The sequence below is a fragment of the Zerene cesonia genome, chromosome 22 (assembly GCF_012273895.1).
Source record: "Zerene cesonia ecotype Mississippi chromosome 22, Zerene_cesonia_1.1, whole genome shotgun sequence".
Classification (NCBI taxonomy): domain Eukaryota; kingdom Metazoa; phylum Arthropoda; class Insecta; order Lepidoptera; family Pieridae; genus Zerene; species Zerene cesonia.
The window spans coordinates 338,593-349,704 of NC_052123.1; the positions used below are offsets into that span (position 1 = coordinate 338,593).

Genomic DNA, 11,112 nt, shown 5'->3' on the forward strand with positions numbered 1-11,112 from the left:
CGTAGTGTGGTGTAGTGTGGTGTAGTGTAGTGTAGTGTACTGTGGTGTGGTGTAGTGCGGTGTGGTGTGTGGGGCGCACCTGGTGCACATCTCGCCGGCGCCGCGCGGGAAGATGCGCGCCTGCGCGAGCATCTCAAGCACGGAGGTCTTGCCGGCGGACTGGTCGCCCACCACCACGACGCGCGGCAGCCGCCCCGCCTCGCCCGCCTCCCACCCCGCCAGCTCGTCCAGCACCGCCGAGTACATGTCGATCAGCGAGCGCTGCCGGCCACACCCACACCCACACCCGCTCAAATTTATTCAATTAGAAGAAGCACACAATCATCATAACACAGCTTTAACATTTACCACCGGTTCGGAAAGCGGTTTCTACAGAGAAGAGCCGGCAAGCAGTTCTGTAATTGCTCTTAATAATTTAAATGTAACATTTCACGGATTTTCACCTGCCATATATTCATTGATGCTTGAGTAGGCTCTCTGAACTAATACATACAGTTTTTAATACAGTTTGTATATATATTTCGTCTGTCAGTATCGTCGGTCACCAGGCTAACAATGTGGCAAGTGCTACCGGTCGGCCGGCCACAAACCTTCATCTTCTTGGCGGAGGGCTGGCGGCCCTGGCGCAGCAGCATGTTCTGCTGGCGCAGCTCGCGGTTCTCCTGCTCGAGGCGCTGCAGCTCGCGCTGGTAGCGCGCCTGCAGCGCCAGCACCTCCTCCTGTAGCGCGTGCACGCGCCGCTCTGGGGGGAGGGGGGGGAGTGACACGATTCATTTGTATTTTTTTTTTCAATACACTCTTATTAATTTAATTTTTCTATTTAATAGCATTGAAATGTTTTAAGAGAATTTTTTTAAATAGAAAAAATTTGATCTTTTAAATTTTCCGGATCGAAGACCATTTAGAAAGACGATAAAGAGTAAACGGATTAATACGGACGGACTGATATACATATTTATATGATATATAAACTGAACATTAATTTAAAGCGCATGCGTACTTGAGCGAGGCATTGTGAATCATTAAAAACACAATTTTCTACGTCTCTGACTCATTTGCGAAAACGTATTTTAAACTAAAGTTAAGGTAAATATTACTTTTTAAAACATACCATAAGCAGCAGTTTCCTCTGCATTCGATTTAGCCGACATCGGCGCTGGTCTACTTTGTAGGTTGTTGACTATCTTTGGTGCTGGTTCTGAAACAAACATTTTTTGCACAAATTAATAATGAAAATTGTTAAAAAGTTTGGGATTGAGTAAACTGTCAAAAATCTATCATTGCTAGAATGTTAAAGCCATGTTCGAGTTATTTAAGGTCAATTTTACAACTTCGTGTAGATCCTCATTAAATTAAGATACAACTAACCTTAACTTGCTCTTACATATCTTCTAAGATGTAATCTATGTTACAGTCAAAGGTCTATAAGTGGTGCAAATGATTTAAAAATCAGTTGACCTATGGTACTAGGACCGCCTCGCCTGACCGCCTCCCTGGTACAGTGGTTAACGCGTGAGCGTAGAACCGAGGGGTCCTGGGTTCAATTCCCGGTGGGGATGCACAAAAAAAATGTCTCGGTCTGGCAGGACACAGAAGGCTGATCACCTACTTGTCCGTAAAGAAAATCGATCAGTGAAACGGCCATTTGAGACGAGATAAATCAGTTCAGATTCAATTCAGATGAGTAAAAATTACAGATGCAACACATATTGAATTGTTAGTTCTGTATTCATTTGACACATAACAGAACATTGCATTACGTATTCTATTTAATTACTCTTAATATTTTGTGTCATGCCACTATTATACATTTTATAAAAAATCTCTGTCTTTAAATACAAAATAAAATGTTGTTGTACATGTATTACAATTATTATACAAAATAAAACAGTTATTTATCTATTGTTATTATTACTTAAATTATGTACCACTCCGTTTGAAATAACTTAATTACTACCATAGCTACAAACAAACCAATGAATACAAATACAAAATTTACCATAAACTACAAATCTTTACAAAACATAGATATACCACAATGGTATAGAACAACTCACCGATATTACTGGTGGCATTATTAACAGCTGCCGCAGCCACAGCGTCCTCATACCTCTGAGCGAGCCACTCTCTCAACTCTGCAGCCCTGGCCAGCCCGGCCTCTCGCAGCCTCGGATCTGCGTGTATCGACAGCGTCAGTGGTGCACCTAGTGTCGTACCACAGTGAGAGGTGGCTTGCATAACAGGGTGTGATAAGTATCACAGATGTTTTATATTAGAGAATATATGTACACAATGATATTATGAAGGAAAGATACCATACATATACTGTTGAATTGTTATTACACAGTTCTTGCACAGTGTACAGTAGTTGTCAACTTCAACATAGTATTGCTATGACAGATAATATGAAATACTCAACACAAACAGATATAACTATAAATGTAATTATAAAAGTATATTTGTATGTAACAAAAATTCCGCATACTAATGCGATATCTATCTCTTTATTGTATATAATATCTTTGATTGTACAGCTATTGGATAATCAACTGATGTTCAATATTAAGAAAGAAAATATCGTATTCTTAGAATATGAAGCAAGAGTAGAAGAAATTTGATTACTGAGGTGGCTGTGGGGTCAGACCTTACCACGCTGTATGATCAAATTTATGCTACTCTTTAAATATATTTCACGTATGTAAAGCAATGCAATTTAAATAAAAATTGTACATATAATAATAAATTATTATAGAATAAAAAATTTCAATGATTCAAACAGAACTGGTAAAACATGAGTTAAACTGATGTTTTGTAAGAGAAATTTGCTGAAAGAAAAAAGGTTGAAAATATGAAATTTTGTGAAATGTTAAAAAAATTTATGATATAAAATTATGATCATAGATATAAATTGCCATAGATAGTTTACTGGCTCTATCCTGCAGAAACTATTTTTCGAAACAGAGATAATGAATTTAAGTGATATGATCATTTCAATACTGACTTATGACGGAATTTATTTATTTATAATAGAATAGCTATAAGACTAACTAACCTAACTACCTTACAAGTTTTATATATACAACATACATGGTAATTAAATTATTAGAGAAGATGTATCAATGTCAAATAAAATAAATATCATAAAATAATTACTTCTGCTTTTTTTAAATTCATCTTATGCCCTAATATAAACTAAACCTAATACTTAATGTATAATATAAAACTGTACGTAAATTGCATTATTATTCCATTGTAACTTAATTATTCCAATAATTGTAAGAGTTACTTTATAAAAAAGTAACTCCATATGAACTTGTGTTATAATAAGAATTTATAGCAACTTAGAGAAGTATTAATCTCTTTTAAATATCAAATAATAGATATATGTGTTGCATAAAGATTGTAATAACTGTTATATTATAGTCTAAGTAACAAGATTGCAAGTTGTTGAAAAATTGTGTTTAGTTACATTTATTTGTAATTTAATGCATTATTTTTGTGCAAATTATAATGTGAATATTGCATCGTTAAGTATTTTGCCAAGACCTTATTGAATTACAAGGAGTATGTTACGGTATACATGTGTAAGTGTTTAAAATTTACAGTGACATATAGTATACTGTTGTGCTTTGTGTAAAGGTGGTGAAATAGAAAGAACTCTACAGTAGCAAACAAAACTACATGAATATGGTATGTCCATTTTTCTAGCAATATTTGATATGTTGCTAGAAAAATGGACATAAAAATATGTTAAAAAAACATATGTTAAAAGATAATACTAAATATATGATAAACAAACTGAGAAATTAAATCGCATACATGATGCATATCAAAATTTATTAGTTCCATTACAAATGAGATAATCTAGATTCTAGGCTATATATCTAAGATAATATAGGTACTAACCGATTTGGAAATTATCACCAATTTTATCTTTGGCATCAATGAGAGTTGTGGTGAATTTGTCCCATTGATCGTTATCAGGCAGTAAATCATTCAGCCAACCCATATCTGGTAGACCATCCTTCCATTCTGCATATTTCTAAAAATAAATTGATTATTATTGACCAATTGTTATATACTTATTCTTGTTTTACAACATAAAAGTTAGTTTTACTGTTCAAACATGCATTTAACAAATATTAAGAAGCAACAAAAAGTTTAAGTATGTTACTTGAAGAATTCGGAAGTAGTGAATAAAGTTATTAAACTTATCCTTATTTAAATATTCATTTTTATTGATACATTTCTTTTTTACCTTGTTTAACGTCATGCCGCCGCCAACAGCGCCTCCGAGAAGCAAATATCTGATTTTTAGCACACCTCTCACAGCTCTGGCAATTAGCATACCATATTTTCTTCTAGGAATCTGATAGCTGTCTAGAGGCTTGTGAAGAAGTACACTTCGTCCTGTCCATATTGAAAAAGCTACAGCCCTCTTATCAACACATGACCATGATTGCTTTTTAAATGATGATCTAAAGAAAAAGGTTATATACTTTAAAATTCAACATTTTTAAAAGCGTTTCAATTACAGTGAAAGGTTGTTATACCTTATCCGATGGTTTAGTATTCTCGACATTTTTGGAGTTGTTCCTTTGCTTTTAATCACAGTTTAATATATTTCTAAAACATAATAACCAATAAGGTTTTTCATCAAATTTTCAACGCCGCTAGTTCATAACCGAAGCCGGTTTACAATATAATCAAATAATATAACCACACAGTAGTTGGTTTATAAAATTAAACTATTATTAAAGCAAATATATTACACAATCAACATAAAAATCACAAATGATCACTTCATATTTTGAAAATTTGACAGAATGCAGGGTGACTTCAATCAAGGTCCATTTTAATGTATCGTTTCATTTTACAGGAGTTTTTGAAATTGTTAAAGACGATTTTATCACTATATACGAAATAATTTATAAAATATTCTCATACATTATAATATCCATTTGTATGGTGTATGCTGCCAATTTCCTAATAAATAAGAAATAAAATATGTTATGACCCATTAACTTGTATCACTGACAATATGTCATATTGTGATGGCAATACCGTATAGATTTACGTCAAAAATAAAAATGAAAGAAGATTGAAATGAAATTTACTGCAGTGCTTGATAAATTTGCATAAAAATAAATGATTAATTAAATAATATTTGTCAATTGCAGAGCGTACCAGACTATAAATCAAGTGAAGTGAATTGAAATAATTAAAAGTGCCTAGTAGATACAGTGCATGGTGTTATGTTATTATAAATTTATAGTGATATCATCGAAAAATTTGCCTTAGTGAGTATTATGTCAAGGAACTTCAAGGCAATGTTTCTCCTTCTATAATCAATGAAGCTGTGTCTTTTCAATCAGGAAACGATATCAGGGTCGGTTCTTTGAACTTTTATCTGTGTAATTATGGGGCGCGCGGCGGTATTTTATAGGGCTTCGATCGTGTTATTTTTAGATTGACTGCGTACTTGAGATTAATAATTTACGTCTGTTTACTTGCGTTATTTGTCTTTAAATTTATCTCTAAACGAATAGTGGTAATAAAAAAGACGAGGTTAAGAATTTAATCATACTATCTACCAATGATATAAAAATAACAGTAAATAAATATTAAAACGGTTATTATATTAAATTATGAATAAGTATACTTTATGAGTACTAGAGTCATCCTTTACATATAAAATATATTGCAAATAAATTATGTTAAACAGATAATCTAGTCACATTTAACCTACATGATACAGGAAACTCATATATGGTACTAAAGGTCATAACACTTGCCAATATTAACTAGCAGTTATTATAAAATGAACTTTATTGTTTTCAATTAATATATAAATTACTATATGCATAATATTTTTGTGACTTTTCCTGTCTACTTAATTGTTTATTTGCTTAATATTTTTAAACATAGTTGTTACACTGATATAATTTGAAATATGATATGGTTCATTTCTGTTTAATTTTAGTTAAATTTTATTATTGTTTATATTTAGAATGAGGATTAAGTAAATAAGAACTTACAAAAAAATTAATGAAATGATTTTTGTTTCAACAATGTTTAATTATTTAATACATATGGAATACTTTGATCCTGCATTGCTGTTAAATTTACAAAATTAAGTATATGAGTCATCATATTGTTTTACTGTATGTTATTTCTATATATGTGTATTAAAATTGACTCTATTTAGCAATTCTTGCTTAAAAAATATTATATTAACATAAATACCACAAAAATTTCTAAAATAAATTAATACAAAACTTAATACTAACTTCAAATATCAACTTAAATTCTAAATAACCAAAAATACATGATAATAAGATGCAATGGAACAAAAACTGATAATCAGCAGTGATGAGGTCATAAGGATCAAGATGAGCTATGTTTGTTATTTCAAGTGGGCGGCCTCACAGGATATAAATAACTGTGTTTCTGTACACTTCTGTATGATGATAAATTTATCAATTAATGAATTATTTTAATCCTTACTTATATTGTTAATGTGAATGTGTGTTTGTTTCTTTCTTTGGATAAACAAACAGACCTGCTCTTTTTACATCATTCTAAGATGTAGTTGCTATTCCTAGTCTTAAATCACTCTACCTTTATATATGTTCTGACTTATATTATAAATGCAAAAGATTGTTAATATTTTTGTTGCCTTTCACATTGCTACAGAAATTCTATGATATTTTTGTTGCTATATATCTAGGACCCACAGAGTGGCATAGGCCACTTTCGAAAACTAGTAGAATTGTGTAGTATAATTATTTCTTATCAGTTCTCTCCATCCGTTGCAGGAGCCGCGCAGAGTGATAATGCACCACCATAGATAATTTACAGTAGTCAATGTGAGTACATATCCACTTTACATATCATTTTAACCGCGTAGATACGCTTAAAGATTCTCTTAAACTTATTTGTTCTCATTTAAAACTTAAAGTAAATAGACGAACGAAACAACATCAGAATATATGGTCATAGGAATTTACGATACACTTTTTTTTTTACTCCATACTCACGATCAAAGTGTAGTACTTATATGCTTGTTTTTAATATTTGTTGAAATTACGTACTTAATTTACCTATATTATGTATTTTAATAACTGATATTTAATTCACAAGCGTAGTCACATTTGTAAGGGGTGGAGGTTCATGTAAATTAATTAACTGAATGTACAAAAGAAAACCATATGTTTTTTTTCTCTACAGATCTTCTTTGCACCCCCTAAAACTCGTCCGGCTAGGCCCATCCTGTGTTTAGTATATAGTCATGTTACATTATCTAAATGAATTTAAACAATTGTTTACAAAATTCCCAATGCCAATCGGCTTACTTAATTTTTTTTCGTCTAAATATATATATACAATCCTCACAGAAGTGAACCAACCACACTTACAATCAATTAGTTACAGATACGCTGACCTCAATTGATATTGGGGATGTAGGATATTGGCTTAGTTAATACTTTGCAGCGATGTAAAATAAAAAAAAAGCGTAGTTAACTTTAGATGCGTTAATCTCGTTACTGTTCATTTTAAATAAAACCTATTAAGAAACCTCGTTTTATTAGGGGCTATCCAATGACACCTTATTTTTTAATTACATGTTCGCTTTAATTCTTTTATCACTTGGTTACATGTATCGATAGCCACCTCTAAAAATATTTTATTTTTTCAAATAAAACCTTCGTATAAGAGGTTGTCAAAATCTATCCATGGTTTATACGTGACTGACGCCCATACAAACAAACGGTCAAACAGGCAATGAGACAAAAAAGAGTACTAACAATTATTTTGGGGCCTATAAAACATCCATATTATTAACTGTTTTTGAAAAATATCTGATGTACACAAATGGAAATAATAAATATCTAATCCCCCTCCACTATTTCTAACCTCTCACTATAAATTACATTGAATAAGTTGCTATTATCTACAATAGCGATTAGATCACATACAGTGATAAATTTTTACGCCAATACATAATACTGATTTGATTAATTTATAACTAAAAACAACTCCGATAACGTACCACTGCAGTGGCCGATATCAGTTTCAGTTTCAAGTAGTCGGTGCAAAATAATATCCTTGTGGTTAAATGACATTCAATTAAAAAATAACTGACATTGTAAAACAGTATGTTTACTAATGTCCTGAAACATCGTGCAGTGTGAATTTGTAATTACATTAAGGATGATTTTTGTGTGCAGTTTATAATTTAAGTGCTACAATATAGTGCATTTTAATTAGTTTTGTGTGAAATCATTGTTTTGTGTTACAAGCATAGTTCTTAACATTCAATAGACGATAGTAGTATTAAAAACTACCCGAATAATAGTGCTAAAAAATAATAAAAAAAACTGTACAAACATTAGTAGATTTCGCGGTTCGCTGTGTCCGTAAATCAAATAAAGATCGTTTGAAATATATTAAAGATATCGCGATGTCCGCATATAACATGTGCATAGTAGCAAGAGCCAAAAACGGCCTGCCGTTGAATCCGTCTCGTGTCGTACCCGTGTCGGAGGCTTACATGAATCGTGACGTGTTCGGTTTTGTTGCAAGTGTCAACGACATGGCGTCGGTGTGGAAGCGACTGCAGCGCGTGAACAAACGCGCCGCCAAGTTCCAGTACACTGCGTCGTACCACAGCATCGAGATTGAACTGACGCCGAAATGGTTTGTATTGCGCTTCTATACCTAAAATAACAAACTACCCTCTCTTTGGGTAAGATTTTTTGTCGCTGTTGGTTGCTTGGAGGAGATTGTTTAAAAGTGAAGGCGGTCGATTATGCTGATTGCGGGCTGGCTTTAACACTTGCTGATAATATCCCCGATAACCTATTTGGCTATTTTATTCTATTTGATGTATATTTTCTTACAACCCTGCCTAATTAAAAGAAAGACATAGATAAGTTGTCAAACCGGCCATTAGTGTTTCATGTTATGTTGAATGCTCAACGAAGTATAATTCAAGTTATGTGCTAATCACCTTGATGGTACCGCTCAACCGATGTTGATGAATTTTTCTATTGAGTTGATTGAAAAAAGTAATATACATAATTTAAGTGGGTGTTAATAATTTAATAGAATAAATTAATACGCTCTAGTCAGTTCCTAGTCTACCATAGCATGCCAAAACGTGATTTCAATAAGGAAGTATAGAATTCACCAAATCTAATTATGATCACGATTTCAATTAACGTATGTTGAACGTGAATTTTGCAGGAAGCCGAACAAACTGAGCATTGTGTGGACGAGGCGGTCGAGGCGCGTGGTCACCGAACCATTGGACTGGGAACCGTCGTTGAAGGATCCCATGAAGTAAGTTATGTGATCCATCATTTGCCATTCCTTTTCCCCGCCCTTTCCAGTTCCTTTCCTTGTTTTCAGTCGTAAATCCTTTTCTTATCCTCAAGGATACGGTCAACCGTACGTTTTTTTCATATCGGGCAACTGGGCTGGTGGTTTGCCTGATGGTAAGCGATCACGACTGCCAAAGAACATTCGCAGCAGGGGTTAGGGATAAGGACAGGATTGACGATTGGAAAGAAGGATTGGACTGGTTATTTATTTTCGCATAGAAGTGAGTAGTGCCATTTTGTGTTGTTTGATCCCATCCCAATTGTTTCTACGCGGTGCTTTTATTTAGTTGCGTTTGCGAAATTGGGCTGTCATAAAAAAAAATTCAATACTTTAATATGACAATATTAATATAATGTGTCAGGATCACATATGGCTTTGGAACGGCTTTACCAATTTCTGCTTTCGCTTCTTTGTAATGTTCTTCTTAATATTTTTATGTAATCGTGTTATGATATGTCATATATCATCACTACATGGAACAAACGTTCAAAATTCGCGCTGAAAGACTGGGTCATCTTCCAGCACGAACTTTCACATCACAATAATGAAAGAGAAGACGAGAGAAATAGATATTCTCATATGAATATGTTTTTCTTTCAGGGGTTCCGTTATATTTGCCGTTCCCGAAAACCACACCGTGGCCGTGACGCTGTTCAGAGATTCGAGGACGAATGAACTCGAGGATAAGGAGTGGACGTTCGTTTTGGAAGACGTGAGTTTTGTGTTGACTTTATACATATTTTCGTGCAATTGTTTCCATGTGTGTTTTCGTTTAAATCGATAAGTCGGGGTTTGAGACCGGGCGAGCTTGCAGAAAATAAATTGAATTTTCAATTTATCTGCACATGTCTATAACATCATCAGTGCTTAAAACGGTGAAGGAAAAAAAAGTGAGGAAACCGGCATGTCCTAGAATTAAAAGTCCGACGACATGTGACGTTTACCAAATCGCACTTGGCCAACCTTGAATTATAGCCTGAACCCTCATAGGAGGCCTGTGTCCTAACAGTGGGAACATATATGGGCTGATGATGATGGGTTTTCGTATGTCATGCACAACAGAGAGTTGTAACTGTACTCTTCCGGCAGGTGTCGACGACGGGCAAGCGGCGGCGGCTGGCCGCGTGCGCGCTGGAGCTGCGGCGGCACGCGTCGCTGGCGCCGGCGCACCGCGCGCTGCGCCTGCCGCTGGAGCCGCTGGGCCGCAAGCTGGCCGCCGCGCGCCTGCACCTCACGCTGCACTGCGTGCTGCTGCGCGAGGGGAGCGCCACGTGAGTGCCCACTTGGGGGGGGGTCTCCGTCTATAGCAGACTTTAATAGTGAATTTTCAGTGCAATTAAAGGGGGAGAGGGGGTTTTAGCGTTTTGATAATAAGTACAAGCGATAAAAGTAAAATTCAATGGAATGATATTTTACTATTATCGCCTCCACGCCATTTAAAGCATTACCTAGTATCTACAAGTATTAGGCAATGCTTTAAATAGTGTGCCATAAATCTTACCAAAAACTGTTTATTTTGTAAAAGTGATTAATCTGTTACACAGTAACAATATACTCATAGTAATATGTGATATTACATACATCATACATAAATCAAATTTATATAAAATTCGCCACAAATATCAATAAAAATAAATTAAAACAAAGACGATATGATGACGCCATAAGTTCTAGTCTCTATTAGTGTGACATATATAGCACATTTATTTTTTATCTTAACTAGCA

General features: G+C 34.3%; 2 protein-coding genes across 3 annotated transcripts in view; one reads left to right on the forward strand and one right to left on the reverse strand.

Moving 5' to 3' along the window:
* LOC119836091 (dynamin-like 120 kDa protein, mitochondrial) overlaps positions 1–4,817 on the reverse strand; it is a 14,429-nt gene extending 9,612 nt beyond the window's left edge. The window contains exons 1-7 of one of the 2 annotated variants that reach the window (XM_038361332.1): positions 4,554–4,817; positions 4,259–4,478; positions 3,907–4,042; positions 2,058–2,174; positions 1,112–1,198; positions 591–742; positions 80–261 (exon numbers count right to left, since the gene is read on the reverse strand). In XM_038361332.1, the coding sequence (XP_038217260.1) occupies positions 80–261; positions 591–742; positions 1,112–1,198; positions 2,058–2,174; positions 3,907–4,042; positions 4,259–4,478; positions 4,554–4,582 (923 nt within the window). In that variant the 5' untranslated portion in view covers positions 4,583–4,817. Of the gene's footprint in view, positions 1–79; positions 262–590; positions 743–1,111; positions 1,199–2,057; positions 2,205–3,906; positions 4,043–4,258; positions 4,479–4,553 lie in introns of both variants that reach the window. The other variant, XM_038361331.1, reaches the window with a different exon arrangement.
* A 259-nt stretch (positions 4,818–5,076) lies between these two features.
* LOC119836018 (EH domain-binding protein 1-like protein 1) overlaps positions 5,077–11,112 on the forward strand; it is a 23,688-nt gene continuing 17,652 nt past the window's right edge. The window contains exons 1-6 of the mRNA XM_038361183.1: positions 5,077–5,300; positions 6,819–6,869; positions 8,587–8,700; positions 9,250–9,345; positions 9,988–10,099; positions 10,477–10,658. Of these exons, the coding sequence (XP_038217111.1) occupies positions 8,597–8,700; positions 9,250–9,345; positions 9,988–10,099; positions 10,477–10,658 (494 nt within the window). The 5' untranslated portion in view covers positions 5,077–5,300; positions 6,819–6,869; positions 8,587–8,596. The remainder of the gene's footprint in view (positions 5,301–6,818; positions 6,870–8,586; positions 8,701–9,249; positions 9,346–9,987; positions 10,100–10,476; positions 10,659–11,112) is intronic.